Raw genomic sequence first — 20825 nt, 5'->3', positions numbered from 1 at the left:
AGCATAATGCATTTGAGATACACCCATGTTGTGGGTATCAATTAGGAGCTAGAGTTAACAAAAAAAAAAAAAAAAAAAAGGTAATCCTTAATTTAGAAGGCTTTACTAAAGATTATTAGACTTGAGTTACCACATAGTATTGTCATTGTTAAAAAAGTAATGCAAAGTTCCTACCTGATCATCATCTTCTACAACCACCAGGGTTAATTTATTCTTCTTAAAATCCAATCTGGTTATCTTGGGCCTGTAACAATATCAGAATAAAAGTCAGATTTCAAGTAAATGTCCTCTAAATTAAAAGAAAATGTTTGTTGTTACTTCTATCATATTAATCATCTAACTGCTGAAATGAAAACTGATAAGAGGATAGACATAACCTGTACTGCCCACCAACAAAGCCTCTAATCTAAGAAATATTTAGGATAACAGAAAAAAAAATTTCAAAAGCAGTATCTCTAATAAAACCAATGCACCAATCCTCACATATATCAGACATTAAAAATGTTAAGAAAAAAAGAAAATGAAGAAATCCATACATATATTTTATAGGCTGCCAACTATGGTACAAGAGATTCTCCAGGCCTAGTGTAAAGCACGAGCATATAAGAACTAGATACAGGAAAGACTATAAAGTTTTGTTAAAAGGCATAAAGGAAAACAAATTCTTGATTAAGGCCTTCAACTCTATTTTCTGTATCAATTTTGGTTTGAGAAGTACATCTATAATCTTATAAAAAAAAATTTTAAACCTCACTTTATAGCCCCTTTTCCAACTCTATCTCCCCCTGTACTGAAATCCTCAACAACCTACCACATGTGAACTCTGTATTTTTATGAACTGTGAATATCAAAACAATACAACTCTCATTCTAATTTTCAAGTATAATCTATATAAAAAATATAACTGTAGGGGCGCCTGGGTGGCTCAGTTGTTGAGCGTGGGCCTTCGGTCATGATCCCAGGGTCCTGGGATTGAGTCCTGCATCAGGCTCCCTGCTCTGCGGGAGGCCTGCTTCTTCTCCCACTCCTCTGCTTGTGTTCCCTCTCTCGCTGTGTCTCTCTCTGTCAAATAAATAAAATCTTTAAAAAATATGTATATGTATATAATTGTAAGATATAACTTGTTTACAAGAGTTGTACTAAAACAGTAAGTTAAGTATAACAGGCAGAGGAGGAGGGGAAGAGCTAGCACTTATTTAAGTGTAACAAATACTTACATAATGCCTATGAAGTATCAGGTACTCCTATAAGTGTTTTACATGTATTAATTCAAAAGATTCTCACAACAACCTTAAAAGAGGTGGTACAAAAGATGCTTTCTTTATCTCACCGCCTACAGCGTTCTCTGGCCACGAAGTGTGTTCCATCTGCCCACAGGGCAAGCTAGAAGTGTCAGAGAATTACCACTCAAGGACTGGGTAAATAAATACCCCAGAGCTCCTTCACCTATCGAGGGACAATTATGAAGGTGTTCCACTGAAGTCTCTCAGAAAGTCCCTAGCAGAGACACCTGGATTCAAAAATAAATGAAATATTATCTTCAACTTTTTGAGGGAAAATAATTTTCAACCTAAAATTCTATTCTCAGCCCAATTATCAAGAAAGCGTAAGAGAAGAATAAACCATTTTAAGGTATCCAAGGATTCAAACAATTGACCTCCTACACCCCTCTTTTCTTAGGCAGGTACTTAAGGATATAGATTGGAATAAACAAAAGGAAAGAAAGGAAAACATGGGAAGAAGACACAAAGGATCCTAGCTGAGAAAACAGATAAAAGCTGCAGAGTAGCCTGAAGAGCAGACAGTTCCAACTGGAACAGAAGAATCATTCAACGCAACCCTGAGGATTTGAAAGAACTTAAGGATAAGACAAAGGCAGGTAATTCAAAGGGTTGTGTGGGGTATGCAAGAGTGGTGGCTGAGGGGACGGGGGAGCCAAGAATTTTGGGAAAAACAAAAACCTACACAGGAAAAAACTAAATGTAATCCCAGTTGTGAGTTCAATCAAGGATTTCTGGACTGATCAAAAGAAAGACAGGATCATGAGACAGCAGTCTTGTGCAACAAACTTTACTAAGGTGTTTGGATAGGGATGCATGAGAAGGTAAGTCTTTGACGACAGGAGACCTTCCAGAGGTGGCTGCACAAAGGTACCACCAAAAAGGGGAAGAGGTCAAGGGAACTTGTAGGAGAGAGGGGAATCAGAGATGAGGCTTAGGTGTCTACTCAATGGCATTCAGCAGCAAGCCAGGAGTGTCTGGGTCAGAGAACTCTGAAGGGCAGTAGTGGTTTGAGGTCTTTCAGAGCTACAGGATTTGTCTTATTTAAGACTAGCTGACGTCAGGTATAGCTTACAGTGGGACATGCAAAGCAGGCAGGCTCTAAGTCATTAAAAATACACCTATTGGGCTATATGCAAAGTAACTGGGTGTATAGGAATTTGACTTTTGTGTTGGTGGGCTTTGAGCTAACAATCCTGGCACGCTGTGAAGAAGTAAACAACACAGGGACCCATCTTCAGCTCCTGTATGTAACACTGGTACACTACGAAGCTCTACACCAATTCTGACACAGGAGTAACAATATGAACACTATTTCCTGATTTTCAATTCTTAGAACAAACCAGGCAAGACGTGAAGAACTTAACTATGGCTACAAAATCCAAGGAAAATCTATCCTCGAGGGGCATCTGGGTGGCTCAGTCGGTTGAGTGTCTGCCTACAGCTCAGGTCATGATCTCAGGGTCCTGGGATCAAGTCCCGCATCGGGCTCTCTGCTCAGCAGGGAGCCTGCTTCTACCTCTCCCTCTGCCTGCCTCTCTGCCTACTTGTGATCTCTGTCAAATAAATCTCTAAAAAAAAAAAATTTTTTTTTAAATCTATCCTCAATATAAAATGCAAATATAATTTAAAAATATGAATGATAGAAGTTGGGACCTAAAAAGAGAAGCACAGCTTAAAGGGAGGGGTAAATACCCTCCTTTTACACACCACGGAGTAGGGAGTAATGAAACTGCCTGTGGAATAAGAAGTACTAAAAACAGTGATGTAACTACATAACAGCAGAGTGTCCTCATGAACACTTAATACATGTAGAAATATAAAATATATCAAGAGATGTATTCTGACATACCTTGAAACTAATGGAAAAATGGATGGAAGAGTTTAAAATTTACTTCTGAGGGGTGGGACTAAAGATGGGTAAGGAGTATGATGGGAGAATATTGCTTTTCATTTACAATCTTTTCAGAATCATTTTATTTTCAAACTCAATTTTATGTACTAACTTGACAGAGACTTTTTTACTCATTAAAAAAACAAAACAGTAAGTATCTGTAACATTAACTCTGCTTACCAAAAAAATAAGCCAATTTTGGTCTCTCCTTCAAAAACAAGGACTCCTGTTGGAGTCAGTCCCAAGCTATAGTCATTCCCATCTCTAGCCTAATTTAAGGAGAACAAAATGTGTTAGATTTGCATAAGACAGACTTCACATGTTCACAAACAGTTTATTTTCACACTGAATTATATTAACTATATACAGGCCAATATTAATATGCAAAATGTTTTCAACAATCAGAACACCCAAAGTAACATTCTCAGGGAAATTCATGCATACATTTACTTTACTGTAACACCACAGTCTTAAAGTATGTCATCATTGAAAATACACTGTGGTATACTTCCACTACAAAGAAAGTTCTTTGCAGATCTGTCCGTATTCTATTTACCATTTAAATTACAAATTTTTAAAAAGACTGCCCTTCTGGACAATTTAGCTTTTTAAACCAGAAGTAACTTAAATCACCATACAAGCTATATTATATCTTATCAAAATCCTCTCAACTATAAATTTTCTACTTTGCTTCCTAAATTATTTTAATTTTTAAACAGTCTACTCAGGGGCGCCTGGGTGGCTCAGTCGTTAAGCGTCTGCCTTCAGCTCAGGTCATGATCTCAAGGTCCTGGGATTGAGCTCCCTGCTCGGTGGGAAGCCTGCTTCTCCCTCTCCCATGCCCCCTGCTTGTGTTCCCTTTCTCACTGTGTCTCTGTCAAATAAATAAAATCTTTAAAGAAAAAAAATACTCAGCTTAAGTGATACAAGATGATATGAATACGAGGTAAAAGAATAAAAAGTGGTTTAAAAATCTAAAAAATATAATAATAACACCTTAAAAGCACAGATACACCTTTTTGGAGATTTTGGCTGTTTCTCTTCTTTCTTACAATGAAACTTTATGTGAGATTCTCATATTTAATCTCAACCTTTATAACACATCCAAAGTACCCAGTGCTATACTATGCCATCTCCATGCATTCCCTCATACTGAAAAATGCCATAGTTACCTTGAATCTTGAAGGAATAAACTTTTTAAAAAGCATCACAACACAGTACTTACCTTGACCACATGCATATCAACCCCATACATTTCTAACCATTTGGCTTTATTCAGGTAATTGGTTTCAGCTTGTGCTGGTGTTTGACCTCTGAAATTTAAAAATTAATAATGTTTAAAATAATAATATAAATTTTTTATTTATAACAGAAATAGAAGAAAACAAATATAAAATCATGTGGCCATGTTAAAGAAAAGTGTGATCAAATGTCAAGTACCTGTATTCCTTCCATTTCTCAAAAATAGCCAGCTCCATCTCTTCAGTCTGAATCGGCACGAACCTGAACTCAGATACAAGTTCAGGACTATGCTCAGCAAGATCATAGTCACCAAGTTCAGCTATAAACATAAGTTCCACAAAGTTAAATTTTGTTAATAAGTTTATTTACTGCTGAATCTTTCTTCAAAACTCATTAATAAAAATTGCTAAGATTGGATTCTTTTCTTAAACTACCAGTAAGTCATAACACCCAGATCTTTCCCAAAAATAAATCTAGCTCAGACTAACAACCTGCCAACGTCTATACACACAATCACATATTTGTGGTTGGTGGTATATTTTCAAATAAATGTGTTTCTGTTCATTTATTTCATACCTTATAATGCTTAGCTTTTGAAAACTTTCTAGACTTCCTTACAGAAATACCTTTTGACCTTATAATAAATAGACAAAAATATTTAGCAACCTTTAAAAAAACAATTAGCAGGCATCCATTAAGAATCTAATATGCAGAAGGGCACCTGGGTGGCTCAGTTGGTTAAGCATCAGACTCTTGATTTCAGCTCAGGTCATGATCTCAGGGTCATGAGACTGAGCCCCATGTCAGGCTCTGCACTGGGTATAAGCCTGCTTAAGATTCTCTCTCTCTCTCTCCCCCTTCCCACCCCCAGCTTGTGCACATGCTCTCTCTTAAAAAAAAAAAAAATCTAATGTGCAGAGAACATGACATCATACACCACTCACAGATACAGTCTCGGAGTGCCTGGGGGGCTCAATTGGTTAAACATCCAACTCTTGATTTCAGCTCAGATCATGATCTCAGGGTCATGGGATCCAGCCCTGGGTCGGGCTCCATGCTCAGCACGGAGTCTGCTTGCTCCTCTCCCTCTGCTCTTCCCCCTATTTGCACTCTTCTTCCCTCTCTCAAATAAATAAATAAATAAAATCTTAAAAAAAAAAAAAGATACAGTCTCTGTCCTCCTGGAATTGTAAATTGTTAGTCCTAAAGAAATAACTGAAAGAGGGGCATCTGGGTGGCTCAGTCGGTTAAGTGTCTGCCTTCAGTTCAGGTCATGACCCCAGAGTCCTGGGATCTAGTCCTGCATTAGGCTCCCTGCTCAGCAGGGAGTCTGCTTCTCCCTCTCCGTCTGCCCCTCCCCCCTGCTCATGCTCTCTCTCACTCTCTCACAAATAAAATCTTTTTTAAAAAATTAAAAATTAAAAAAAAAACTGCAAGAAAAATTAGTAAAAAATATTTGGGGAAGGGAGGCAGTAGGAAAAAATGTGGACAATGCACAAACATTTATGTACCCACCGATGGTTATCTCTGAACTGTGGGTTTGGGGAAGCAGGATACGTGATTCTAATTTTCTATACTTTAGACATTTTTCCTTTAAAAGAATTATTCTACTCATATAATAAAAATTAAAATATTTCCACTTTAATAAAAAAAATCCGGCTGTGTAGAAAGAAATAAATAGATCTTGAGATAGTAATAAAAATGGTAACTCATTTATTGAACACTGACTCTACACATTAGACCTATTACAGATATATTGTCATCTATTTTCTCAACAACCTTGCAAAATATTTATTATCATGCCCACTTTATTACTGAAGAAACTGCTCTTTTGTCTGGACCATAATGTTTTTTAAGAAGCACCAAACCAAATCTACTACCTAATGTTGTTCAGGGTATATACTAAAATGGCAAGGAAAAAGTGAAAGTATGAGAAAAAGTTAATAAAAATTATTCTGATAAAACATAAAATCATAAATGAGAAACAACTAATTTTATGAGGATGGGAGTAGTACTTCAGCAAATTTATTCTTAAGGATCTTAAGACAGGATTTGGCAAACTATTAGACACGGGACAAAGAGATGCACAAGATATGACGAAGTGTGAAGGAATCATGTAGATAATGGTGCTGTGGATGAAAGAGAAAGTAGGAAAGAGCTTTTACTTAGGAAAAAAATGTGATAAGTAGAGTTAAGAGATAACAAAATAGAGCCACAATGCATGAATCAATAAGTAGTAAGCACTACTTTGAATAGTGTTTTGTTAAATACACAAAAATGTAGAAAATCACATTTTCAAGAAGCACATACCTTGGCTATCATGACACTTACACAATAAGACCCAGAAAGAACATGTGAGGCCGTAAGTGGCAGAACACACACATTGACAAAGACAGCTTTTCAGTAGATGAAAGTTTTAGAATTATCAACCTCATATCGGAATAAAACGTAAAAAATGTGCTTTCAAGAAAAAAAATGCATGCAGTTATACACTTCTGATTATTACAATGCTAAAGGCATATAGCATTTCCAAGCTAGCATCTGACTTTTTGCAGATGAAAAAACAAATTTTAATTTGTAGACAGACTAGGATAGTAGATGGAGGCAGGTTGATAATTTACACCACTGACAAATTTTTGAAGTACAGAAATTTCTTCTGGTCACTAATCCCTCTATCAACAGGAAAGTATGCTTTCTTAAAACAGTGAAAACATGAAATAAGCAAAAATATTCGGTTTACCATAAAAACATAAAAATTTAGTCTTATTATCCATACATATTCAAATAAATACTACTGATCCTAGAGAGATTAGGGATAAATATGTAATCACCAAAAAAGTATAAATGCCTTCATAATCATTAATTTTATTTGTATTCTAGTATATACAAATACTCCAATATTTATTTCTGTTTTGTGAATGAGGACTAAAATTATAGTTTTCTTAAAATGTTAATTTTTCAGGAAAAAAATTACCTAGCTTAATAGTATTTGGTCAGTGTAACAAGGTACAAAACAGTGAGTTTTTCATTAATCTCATTTACTGGAAAACACTTTTTTTATTGTTAAAATAACCATCAGGAACTTTAAAACATGCTCTAAGCCTTTTTTTCATGGATTCATTTTTAAGAATAAAACTAAAGAAAGCAAAACATGTGACTATTGCAAAAATTTACTCCTATATCCCTACATTCTTTTCAAGGAAAAAAAGTAGAAGAAGGTCCCATTATACTTATTGAATTATCAAGTCAACAGCAATTTTGTTTGAAAACAAGATACAGATGGAAAGGGAGCAAATAAAATGAAAGGGAAGAAAAAGAAAGCAATGTTCTAAAACAAGTCAAAGTAATAGATAGGGTTGGATATTGATACAAGTTTACACAACAAAAGCGGTGTTACTTTTCTTGGCACATCACTTTGAATCTTTCGAAATTCTTAACTAAAAATATACAAAAAAGAGGGGTGCCTCGGTGGCTCAGTCGTTAAGTGTCTGCCTTCTGCTCAGGTAATGATCCCAGGATCCTAGGATCAAGCCCCGCATCGGGCTCCCTGCTCGGCCGGAAGCCTGCTTCTCAGAACCCTCCCCACTCCCCCTGCTTGTGTTCCCTCTCTTGCTGTGTCTCTCTCTGTCAAATAAATAAATAAAATCTTTTAAAAAAAAAAAATTCTTTTTTTTTTAAAAGATTTTATTTATTTATTTATGAAAGACAGACCGGGGGGGGGGGGGGGGGCAGAGGGAGAAGCAGGCTCCCAAGGAGCAGGGAGCCCGACGTGGGACTCGATCCCAGGACTCTGGGATCATGACCTGAGCCAAAGGCAAACGCTTAACCATCCGAGCCACCCAGGCGCCCAATAATGCTTTATTCTTAACAGTCAACATAAGAACTGCTTACCTTGCAGATTATAAGCTGCCAACTGAACTGCTGTATCAAAGGGACACTCTAATCTGAGACCAAAACACAAATTTGTTAGACAAGTCAACTTCACAAGCTTCATTTTAAGATAAGTGGAAATAATACATACTTTATGAAAAAGAAAATAAATTCATAGTCAACATAATTAACTATGAATTTATTTTGCAAAATCATTTTCAATTACTTAAAATGTGGTTTACCTTAAATAACTAATACTCACTTTCCACTGAGAATATCTTGTTTTAACTGAAGAACAAATAAATACCTAAGAAAAATAAAAAGCACACATTTAACTAAACGAACAATTTACTTTGAAAATAATCCTACCCTTCTAATTTGAGAAGAAACATTATTAATTACAGAATTTTACCTGCAATAGAATCTATAATGGAAAAAAATATATAAAAAAAAAAAAACAACAAAAAACAAAAAAAAAACGGGGGCAATAAGCCTCAGGATGGTAGCATGTCCACAACAGCAAGGAAAAGAAGGCCACAGAGTACAAGTACAACCACCTTAAGATTAAAGGTTTTAAGCAAATTATTGAGAATAAGCTCTGTGATCTAATTTAACATTACTCTCACAACACAAGTCACCTCATATGTGAAAGGGTACAGGCATGTATGTTACAATGCAGATTAGCTATAATCTCACTGGCAGAATATTCAAGAGGAAACCCTTCTAAAGGGACTCAGCAACTCAGTTTTTACTTAATAAACAGTATGTGTAAGTGAATCATGGATTTACCACATAGAGTCAATGAAAAAAGTTTTTTCTGTTTTTTCTGTTCTGTTCTGACTCTATGTGGTAAATCCATGATTCAAATATTATAAAAATAATTGTATATAACCTACTTAAAGTTTGTTTAAAACTATTCAAACCAAATCAGAATCTAATATTTTTCATCAGTCAATGGCATTTCAATAGGTAAAGTAAGGAGCCAACTTGAATAAACTCCCAGTGGCCGAAGACAGATCATTTGAACATCAATAAACATCAATAAATATAATATGGCAATACAGTCAAACATACCAGTCCTGTTTAAAATCCATGAGTTGATAATGATACTTAAAAAAAAGAACTCAACTAGTTACCTTTAGAGGATGCTAGGGAACCAACTCTTTTTTTGGAAAATTGATAAATGAAAAAAAAAATCCTACACTTAAAAACACTTTTTATTTATTTATTATGTCCCAAAATGAAATTCTATTGTCTGAGGTCTTAACCAAAGGCAAGAGAGATCCATTTCATTAGTGGTCTACAAGCAGGAAAGAATTATAAAGGCAATCTTCCAACACCTTTAGCTAGCTGACCAAAACTTCACCCTGTACAACTCTAGAGTGGTCTTACCGTGTTAGCTCTTCACGAAGATTATTTGGTTCTGAGGAATAAAATTTAACTCGAAGATGCAGACAATAGGGTGAGCCAACTGTCATTAAAAAACAAAAACAAACAAAAAAAATACTTTAACTTTTTATATAACTATTCTAAGAGTAAGAATTTTCAGTCAGTAAATTTGTTAAGAAGTCTACTGAAGTGGAGACAGAAGATAACAGGTTATTGTGGCAATATTTCACACACCAAAATATTGTATGGCTTAATTAAAGCCTGCCAGGCTTTCACTACACCTAACACAAAAAAATCAATCAGAGTTTTTAAATGTACCAACCATCATATAGTACTATCACAACCAGCTGTCCTCCCAAGAATAGATAGTTCTAGATTAATTCTAACAGTTCTGGGCCAAATGCATCAAATATAAGTTCTGACTATGCAATCTAACAGCCCTAAAAAAAACCTGGCAAGCTGTATTTCTTGTGAGTATTGAGTAATGCCTAGATTATTAACTGCTCATGGCAAATCCCCCCCACACTCTCCAATTCATTTCACCTACTCCACTAATGTCTAAATTCTCAGTGGTCCCATTATTTTGTAAAGACAAAAGTTGAGACGCTCTGAAACCTCTTACGACAAAGGACAAACTGGATTACAAACCGGACATTGGTATCTTCCCCTGACTATTGCTAGGAATAATAGCATTTTATGTGAATTGTTTCATTTCGTTACTCTTAATTTTTTAAGTTACATCTTTAAAGTCTCAAAATATTTTACAGAGCAGGGCAGATGCCAAACAGGAAAATTCCAACATAAGTAAATTACTAAAAGTTAAGCATCTCATGAGAACTCAATCTCCTTTGCAAGCTGCAAGTCTTTCTCCAGGAAATAAACTGTAAAGCACTTGAGGTTCTAGATTACTATTAATCCTATATTAACTTAGGGGGTGGGTCAGTGTATCAAATTGAAATTATCTTTAGAAAGTAGAGATGCTAAGAAGTTCATCTGAAATATGATTAGAAGCTCCCCAGAGCTTCTAATACATAATTACATATAATTAAATTCACTTTTTGTTCACAATTCTTTCAACACTTACTTTTTACTTGCTTTTTGATGCTCTTGGTACCATCTAGCCAGTGCTGAAAACAAAAACAAAAATCAGATGTGAAGCAGATGACAGAACTCAACATTTTCATTAATAAAAGTTAATTTTCATCATGCTTCAGTGATAACCACAAGGAAGTATCTCACAAGAGAAAAACAAAAGTGAGAATGAAAATGGGGGGAGGATTATCTGTCCCAACATCTACAGCAAACTTATGACACACAAGCAAAAAACGACCTAAAACCAGATACAGGACTTCTTTTTTTTTTAAGATTTAAGAGAGAGTGAGCAAGCAAAAGTGGAGGGGCAGGGGGAAGGAACAGATAGAGGGACAAGCAGACTCCACATTGAGCACAGAGCCCTATGTGGTGCTCAATCCCAGGACCCTGACTGAGATCATGACCTGAGGTGAAATCAAGAGTGGGCCACTCAACCAACTGAGACACCCAGGTGCCCCTCAGATAAAGGATTTCTTAAAACAGTTCCTCTGCTCCCTCATAGTAACAAGGATGGTATTTTAAATTCTGCCCTTAGTTTTCCTATTTCCCCAAAAAATTAACTCTCATACTCCATTGCCTGATTCATTCTTGTGATAAAAATGTAAGATTTACTAAGAGATCATAACCAAAAATGAGAGGAAGTAACAATGTCACTTAAATTTTACAAAACAGATACTACTCAGTAGTAGTACTCTTTGAAAGAGCCTACACTATAAAATTAGATCTCATAACTAAGGCCCCACCTACTAAATGAAGCAATCTCTGCTCCCTTGCTTTACAAATAAAAAATGTTAACACTGTGACTACAGCAGACTTCTGGTTTCAAAACTAATAGCCTTTTGATTTCTGTAACCTCCCCACTATGAAATGTCCATAACACAAACAGACTTTAAGAGGCAATTCCAGAGGTTTCCACAGATAAACCATTCTCAGCTCACTTCTCACTATTAATCCCTTTACAACACCAAGTCCTAACAGTGGCAGGATGCACTCATCCAACTAAGATATACATGATTGTGTTCTCTCCAGCATGCTTACAATTCCAAGCACCCTAAAAACGAAAGGAGTGCTCTTGTGCTAACTAGTTCACAGAGCTAAAGAATCCAGTTTCAGAAATCCAGATAGGCAAAGAGTGGGTAAACAAGGCTGCATTGTTAATAGCCTTGTAACCGTTTGCTTTTCTTGCCAATTATTTGCCTAGCCTCTTCTCTCCATTCTCCAAGATCCAAAAGTGAAATTCACAGAACTACCAGTGTGCAAGCAAAGTACCTCTTCATGTTGAAATAAGATGCTCAGTAAATATTTCAAAAGGCAATTAAATACTATGCGATATTTTCTCTGGATCCTAAGTGTGTGTAGGGTACTTAGGTCAGCCATTTCTCATCTTTTTTTTTTTTTTTTAAGATTTTATTTTTAAGTAATCTCTACATCCAATGTTGTGCTCAAACTCACAACCCCGAGATCAAGAGCTGCATGCTTGGGGCGCCTGGGTGGTTCAGTCAGACAAGCGTCTGCCTTCGGCTCAGGTCACGATCTCAAGGTCCTAGGATTGAGCCCCAAGTCGGGCTCCCTGCTCAACAGGGAGTCTGCTTCTCCCTCTCCCTCTGCCTCCTCCCCCCTGCTCAGGCTCTGTCTCTCTCTCAAATAATAAATAAAATTAAAAAAAAAAAAGAGAGAGAGAGAGAGAGAGAATTGCATGCTCTACCAACTGAGCCAGAAAGGAGCCCCAGCCATCTCTCATCTTTTAATAAATTCAGTTGGACATCCACTTTTAAGCCTGTTCAGTAAACTGTTCAGTTTTACACATCCCTCCAAAAGAATCCTAGGCTAGCCGGCAGAAACACAATTCAATCCATTAGCAGAAAAGAGGTCAACCTAGTACAGCAAAAAGTCCATCCATCATGGCCAATGCTAGCAACTAAATATCCAAAAATCCCAAACTTAATTATGTTAATAGCTACTATAGCCTGATGTCAATCACATATTGGATAAAAGATAGAATTAGTTTTTATACCCCAGATAGTCTTCTACCCACAACATGAATCCCAGAAGTTGCTCTATCTTCAGGTTTTATTTACTCTACTGCAATGAATTAACAGGTGTCTGCTGGTGGCCTGGGAAATCTTACATGCCTATGGTTAGGGAGACCCCTACACCATAATGAGCACAAATGAGCACAACTCTATCAGGAGGCAATTTAACGATGCCTTAAAAATAACTGTCTTTGACTCAGCAATTCTACACCTAGAAATAATTATGGATGTGTGCAGATTTACTTACAAGGAATTATGTGAGAAAAAGTTAAGACAATATATATATTCAACAAGAGTGAACTGGTTAAATAAAGTATTTCAGTATGCCAGAACACCATGCAGCAATTAAAAACAAGGAAAGCAAGTGTTTAAGGATCTGGAAAACTATTTATAATATGTTGTTAAATTTTAAAAGGCAGGTTATAAAATATAATTGTTTTGTCAAAATGTACAAGTTTATACATAAAAACATGCTTTTTTCTTTTGGACTGAGATAATCTATAACAAAACAGTAACAGATGTTATCTCTAGGGGGTGGATACTGCTGGTGATAATTTTTCTTCTTTGTGCTTTCCTCTATTTTCAACTTATTCTACAATGAGCACATATTATTTAAAATACAGACCCCTTACTTTAATATTTTATATAAATATTTATATGGTTTAATTTGGGGGTAGTATGAAAAAGTATATGGTCAGCAGTACCTCTACTCCCTGCAATAGGCCACCCCTCCATATACGCAATTTCTATCACCACATCCACCCTCCAACAAGATGTTACTGGTTTCTGACTCCTCCAAGAGTTTCTTCAAACAGGGAAGGAAGAAAAAAAACTGTGTATATATATATATGTTGGTAGAACCTAGAGAACATTAACAATGGACTGAACATCAACAGGCTATAAATTTTGACAGAATAAGCTTTGAGGAATATAAAGAAGGAAACATTAATGTAAGACCACGTGCTATTTCAAGAACAATCTATAGTCTTTTCAGACAGTTATAACTTAAATTTCTTCCTGTTTAAGAACATGTAAGACCTAGTCTCAAGAATACACCTTTAATTTGTACCCTACTACTCTAAGAAGCACATTAAACATAAAATCATCCCAGGAATCAGGGTTTTCTTCCAAGCAGGCATTTTAATCTCTTCTTTACCTGCATATAATAACAGCTTCTAATATCTGCACTCCCTTAAGATGACCCAAACTCAGATAATGCATCAAGCACATTTTAAAGTGAAATTTAGGAGCTGGGGAGTTCTGGGTGACGTTCTTCTGGGGAAGGTCTGAGTTCATGTTTGCATATTCTCAAGTCTGTTTTCTTTCATCTCCTCCACATTCCAGGCCCAGGGACTGGAAAATTCAGAACTCAGAGACAGGCACTGATAGGATTTTCCTTCAGTAAGGGTCTTTAGGAGTTGAATTTAAATTACAGTAGAAGATAAAGGTGAGAGCATGCAGATATAGATTCCTGCATGCTTAGTGTAAAACTAATACTAATTCTTTCCCCATCATACCTTAAAAAGGGTTTTTTTTAAATATTTTATTTATTCATTTGGCAGAGAGAGAAACAGAGAGGGAACACAAGCAGGGGGGAGTGGGAGGGAGAAGCAGGCTTCCCGCTGAGCAGGGAACCTTATGTGGGGCTCGATCCCAGGACCCCGGGATCATGACCTGAGCTGAAGGCAGATGCTTAACAACTGAGCCACCCAGGCGCCCCAATTTCCTAATTTTAAAGTTTGGTTGATAAACTTAGACATCAAAGGATGTGGGAAGCCATCCTATTGAGCTGGGCATGAAAGAACAATTATTACCTGTGTGTGTCTTAAATTATAAATAGTATGTAATCACAATCACAACAGACATAACTAAATCAAACAAAGAATCACCTAGGGAGCTTCCAAAACACTAACATGCACACACACCCTCATCCCAGTCCCTAAGCCAAACAGTCTGTAAACAGCTCTTCAAATAAATGATTCCTGACTTCTAACCACCTAGACAGCTCTACTAAAGAAATACCCCACTACTTTTGCTCAAAGAGCAAAGAGTTTAAACAGAGAAATGGTAACCGCCTTTCAAAACAATTGCATCTGCAAAAAATATTTCTCCTTTGAAGAGTAGGGGTTTATGCTCTGAATTAAAAGATCATTTCAAAATTTTAAACAATTAACAAAATGTTAAAAAAATCTATGCTATAAAAATGGAGAACCAATATAGTGCATTGTTGTAATCTAACTGAAACATTTCAATTTAGTCTAAATTCATTATAAATTCTTCCTGGGTGATTACTTTCTTGGTATTAACAGTCTGTGTTGGGCGCCTGGGTGGCTCAGTTGGTTAAGCAACTGCCTTCGGCTCAGGTCATGATCCTGGAGTCCCGGGATCGAGTCCCACATCGGGCTCCCTGCTCAGCAGGGAGTCTGCTTCTCCCTCTGACTCTCCTCCCTCTCATGCTGTCTCTCATTCTCTCTCTCTCAAATAAATAAATAAAATCTTTAAAAAAAAAAAACCAGTCTGTGTTATAAGACATTTCAAATGAAGAGTTAGATAAGCCATTAAAATATATTTCCCACTGTGCCTTTCTCTGTATTATTAGTATGCCCTCTTAAAATTCTTAAAAGTCAAATTCATAATGGAAATGTAGGTGAGGCAGGTTTTATATTCACTCTCCAGAGATAGAGCATGTAATCTATTTTGGAAATACACTTTTTACAGCTCCTCCTTATTCAACAAATATATGTGTGCCCATGTGTGTTACAGTATGCACATGTTTAACACACACTTTATTTATTTTCTTTTTTTTTAATAAAGATTTTATTTATTCATTAGAGAAACAGAGCACACAAGCAGGGGGAGAGGCAGAGGGAGAGGGAGAAGCAGGCTCCCCACTGAGCTGGGAGCCCGACACAGGGCTTGATCCTAGGACCTGTAGATCATGACCTGAGTCGAAGGCAGATGCTTAACATCTGAGCCACCCAGGTGCTCCACTTTATTTATTTCTATATATTTTTCACTCCCCACTACTTTATTGAATTTATTGTTTGTGTTAGGTTCTTAGTTAATGCACAATCCGATCATCTGCCAACAGTGTTAATTTTACCTCCTCCTTTCCAACCTTTATAATAAAGCTTCTGTAACTGCATCTGCTGGCACTTCTATTATGAAATTAAACAGCACTGGTAATAAGAGACAAATTATCATCTTGTCTTTAATAGAAATGCTTCTATCATTCCTCTATTAATCTAGGGTTGTTGCTGATTATCGTTTATCATCAAATATCTGTGTAGGAAGAGAGCAGAGCCACTGAGTAATCACCAGGTCTGTTCTCTCCAGGTGCCACCTATACAGGTTGTACCACATGTCCGCTCAGCACCTAGAAATGGAGAAAAGTATGCCTTCTAAAGCTGCACAGAGCTACACAGACAGAAAGAAGGTCAATTCCATACAGGCCAAAGTCCACTGTGTTTATTCAAGGAATTCTGGGGACAGAAAGGAGGGGCTTAACAGTCCACCAAAACACCACTTGATAAGAATTCTAGACTAAAGTATTATCTGCACAACCTCAGATAAGTGAAGGTCAGCAAGACAAACACATCTCACACATTATGCCGACAGTACCTGAAATAGCTAAATTCTAAAACTGGAACAAGAATAGCCTCTTCCCTTAACTCAGTGAGCTCAGATTTGCTATCAAGGGAACAGACTGCTGCAGCCTCCAGGTGTGCACCTGTAACACATTTACTCTGTGTTCCACTAGACAATAAAGTGTTTTCTAAGCTTTGGATCTAACATCTACATTTCCATTTCCATTCAGTGTTGTCTTTAAATGCCATAAACTTCAACTAATCAAGTTATTTTCTTTATGGTACAGATTTTAGTTTCAATCTTTTTTGAATGTAGTTTCACTTAAGTGTATGCCAAAGCAATAACAGCGTAAATGAAGGGTTAAACTGTTCAGAATTGGTACACATCACATCACCTCAGATTCCACTGCTAAAGGCAAGTCACACCCGAGCCTGATATCAACTGAGCAAGAAAGTACAATCCTCTTAAAACAAAGGCAGGAAACAAATGGCATGAAAACCCATACATGACAAATTATATCAACTGATACTGAATCATCCTTGCATTTCTGAGAATAAACTCCACCTGATCATAATGTATTACTTACACTTTTAATAGGCTGCTGAATACTGTGTGCTGACAATTAGGATTTTTACATAGAGAACAAGGGAAGTTTAAACAATATATGTAGAACCAATACAAGCTATCAAATCAACTTTTTAAAAAGGCAAAAAAAAAAAAAAAATACCGCTTCTCAGCCTTTTGGCTAAGATCAAGTGTAAAAAGGCAAAAAAAAAAAAAAAATTTTACTGACCTGTTAAAGTTCATTTTCCTTCTTTTCCAAGTAAAGGGGAAATGCTATCTTTGTTTCCCTTTCCTGAAGCATGACAGAAGTGTCTACAATCTAGATAATTCATTCTTCTCTAAGAAGTTAATGGACCAGGGGCACCTGGGTGGCTCAGTCAATTAAAATTAAGCGCCAACTCTTGATTTCAGCTCTAAGGCATGATCTCAGGGTCATGAGATCAAGCCCTGTGCACTCAGCACAGAATCTGCTTAAGTAAGATTCTCTCTCCTCCCCTCTGTCCTTGCCCCCCCCCAAAATAAGCAAAGAACAAAACAAAAACCCTGATGGACCAGTTAAAATTCTAAGCTCTAAATATGAAGCTTGAAAAACTTCACCAAACAGAGGTCACTAACATAGACCAGAGGGTTAAATCATGGTCCTGAGATTTATTTTGTTTGGCCCAGACTATATTTTTCTTATTCTTTAAAAAAACTTATTATGAAATATTCACAGGAAGTTACAATAGTGAGAGGTCCTGTGTACCCATCCCCATCTTCCCCCAATGCTTACATCTAACATTACTATAGTATAATATTAAAATCAGGAAACTGACCTTGGTGTAATGTTACATATCATTTTACTACACAAGTTTGGATGTCTGTAACTAACACCATTATCACTATAAAGAAATATTCTATTAACAAAAAAAATGCTCACATCACTCCTTGATAGTAAATGTAATATAGTAATATACACTTGCCCCCCCCACCTCTAATTTCTTTAAACCTTGGCAACCATTAATGTGATCTCCACAATTTTGTCTTTTCAAGAATGTTATATAAGTGGAATTATAAAGTATGTGACCTTTTGAGATTGGCTTTTTTCACTCATCAAAATGCCCTTGAAATCCATCCAAGTTGTTTTGAGTATTCACAGAATCAATAGATATTGCTTTTCTATTGTGTTGAACAGTGTTCACAGTTGATTTAATCATCAAACAACTACAGGACCTTTTGGCTTTTTCAAGTTTTTTTTTTTTTTGCTATTACAAATATAGTTGCTACGAATAATCATGCACAGGCTTTTGTGAGGAAATAAGTCTTCACTTCTCTGGGATAAATGGCCATACATATAAATGCTGAATTATATGGTAAATGTGTGTTTAGTATTTTAGGAAACTGCCAGATTATTTTCCATAGTGGTTGTAACATTTTTATATTCTAAATACCAGTATATGAGAGATCCAGTTTCTCCACATCCTCAGTAGCATTTGAAGTTGTCACTATTTTTTGTTTTAGTTATTCTAACACATGTGTGATGACGACATCTCATCAAGGTCTTAATCTGCATTTCCCTGATACCTAGTGATGGCTAACATCTTTTCATGTATTGGTCTACCATCTGTATATTCTCTTTGGTGAAATGACTCTTCATGTCTTCTGTTTTCTAACTGTTGAGTTTAGGAGTTCTTTATACATGCTAGATCGAATTCCTGGTCAGATATGTGGTTTGCAAGTATTTTCTCCCAGTGTGTAACTTGGCTTTTACCCTCTTAACTGAGTCTTTCTCAGAGCAGAAGGTCTTAATCTTGGGGCACCTGGGTGGCACAGTCAGTTGGATCGCCAACTCTTGGTTTCAGCTCAGGTCATTATCTCAGGGTCCTGGGATCGAGCCCCGAGTCAGGCTCTGTGCTCAACACGGAGTCTGCTTACCCACTCCCTCTGTTCCTCCCCTGGCTCATGCTCGTTCTCTCTCTCGCTCTCTCTCACTCTAAAGTAAATTTTAAAATCTTAAAAAAAAAAAGAGGGTCTTAATCTTGATAAAGTCCATTTTATCAATTTTTTTAATGGATTGCTTTTCGTGTCCCATCAATAACTTCTCCAAGCCCTAGGTCCCAAAGATCTTCTCCTGTGTATTTACCTCTATGTTCTATTGTCCTACAGTTTGTATTTGTGTTCATTATCTATTTTGAGTTAATTTTTGTACAAGTATAACGTTTAAGCCAAGATTGATTTTTTTGTCTGACAGCACCATTATTGAGACTGTCCTTCTTCCATTTAATTATTTTGGCATCTCTATCAAAAATAAGTTGCTCAGACTTGTGCAAGACCACCTCCAGGCTCCTGTCTTCCGCTGATCTGTGTGTCTATTGCTGTGCTAATACCACAGTCTTGACTACAGTAGTTTTAAATCTTGAAGACCAGCGGAGTGTTTGCTCCCACTTTATCCCTTTTTCAAAATTGTTTCTAGATATTTTAGTTCTTTTGCCTTTCCAAATAAATCTTATTAAAATGTGGTCTATATCTATAAAAGATTTTGCTGGAATTTTGATGCAAACTGCATGAAACTTGAAGATCAACTACAGAAGAACTGATACCTTTACTTTGTTGAGTTTTCTAATCCATGTACATGATATGTCTCTCCATTTATTTAGTTCTTTTTCACGAGCTACACTACATTTTAAAAGAAATTTTTTAAATGGAAGATTTAACCTACAAATCCAACCAGCTTCTCTTGAAATATCTAAAGATAAATCCAGCAATGTTATTTGGAAACAAATGGCTACAGCTAGATAGTCACTGCCCCTCCACCCTCTTTTTGAATAGAAAAGGGATATGCTCCCCAGTTCACCATAATTCCTCTACCAATACTTATTAATGTTCAACAGTCTGTTACACGTCAGCTCCAATTTATCATTATGCTGTATTTCTCTGTATCTATCTCTATTAAAAATGGGAAATGAAAACACATCAAATATGCAGCATCATTCAGAAAAAAAATGAGAAAAAACATAGTTCTTCTTGCAAGTACGTAACACTCCTATGTCTTTTAAGACGTACTCCAACTTGGAGCACCTGAGTGGCTCAGACGTTAAGCATCGGCCTTCGGCTCAGGTCATGATCCCAGGGTCCTGGGATCGAGCCCCGCATTGGGCTCCCTGCTCCACAGGAAGCCTGCTTCTCCTTCTCCCACTCCCCCTGCTTGTGTTCCCTCTCTTGCTCTCACTGTCAAATAAATAAATAAAATCTTAAAAAAAAAAAAGATGTACTCCAACTTGCTTCCCTTCTTTTGTTCTACTGCTTGATCCCAGTAGACATTTGATTTTAAGACTGAAAATTATTCCTTCAAAATAAATCATACATGCTCTCTAGCAAATTATTACAGTTAATTTCTCAACTATTTTGCCAAGTCTTATTGCACCAACCTAAAACCAGTTAGTATCAAAAGAATTCTTTCTTGCCTGGCTCCAGATATGGTATTCCTTCCACACTGGAAAGATCTATTGTACAAGAGAACTACCCCAAATCATCATTTTTTTAAAAACATAATACTGGGAGTTCTGCTGTCATAAGGCAACTTTTTACACATACTGTTATTTTTATGAGACAGTGTTTCCCTAAGTCCTTCATCAAGAAATAGTACCGTAACAATTTGTGTAGTCATGAGATTTAAACAAGGTTTCACCAATAGTACAGAAGAGATTATAAATTTTCAAAAACACTAATTATTGTCATAAAGACTTTAAGAAAACACATGCAAATTAATACCATCACCAGACTTCCTTTAAGCTACAGGTTATTTTGAAAGAAGGATTACTAAATAAGAGTCCACAGATGGGGTTCAGGAATACCTTAATTATCTATGTATATACACAGAATATTATGTATATG

The 20825-nt window shown here is 36.4% G+C and overlaps 1 protein-coding gene and 1 pseudogene across 1 annotated transcript in view; one reads left to right on the top strand and one right to left on the bottom strand.

The window, feature by feature from the left end:
- Positions 1-20825, bottom strand: part of EPB41L5 (erythrocyte membrane protein band 4.1 like 5) — a 145457-nt gene that overhangs the window by 93039 nt on the left and 31593 nt on the right. Inside the window, exons 4-11 of the mRNA XM_028101374.2 lie at positions 10760-10802; positions 9679-9757; positions 8549-8593; positions 8308-8360; positions 4615-4735; positions 4400-4487; positions 3355-3443; positions 175-244 (exon numbers count right to left, since the gene is read on the bottom strand). Coding sequence (XP_027957175.1) covers positions 175-244; positions 3355-3443; positions 4400-4487; positions 4615-4735; positions 8308-8360; positions 8549-8593; positions 9679-9757; positions 10760-10802 — 588 coding nt within the window. The remainder of the gene's footprint in view (positions 1-174; positions 245-3354; positions 3444-4399; positions 4488-4614; positions 4736-8307; positions 8361-8548; positions 8594-9678; positions 9758-10759; positions 10803-20825) is intronic.
- Positions 17114-17260, top strand: LOC148164726 (U2 spliceosomal RNA; annotated as a pseudogene).

This window comes from Eumetopias jubatus, unplaced genomic scaffold, assembly GCF_037043125.1.
Source record: "Eumetopias jubatus isolate StellerSeaLion01/CBP00866 unplaced genomic scaffold, mEumJub1_p1.0 scaffold_3, whole genome shotgun sequence".
Lineage (NCBI taxonomy): Eukaryota > Metazoa > Chordata > Mammalia > Carnivora > Otariidae > Eumetopias > Eumetopias jubatus.
This window is presented reverse-complemented; position numbering and strand designations above follow the sequence as displayed.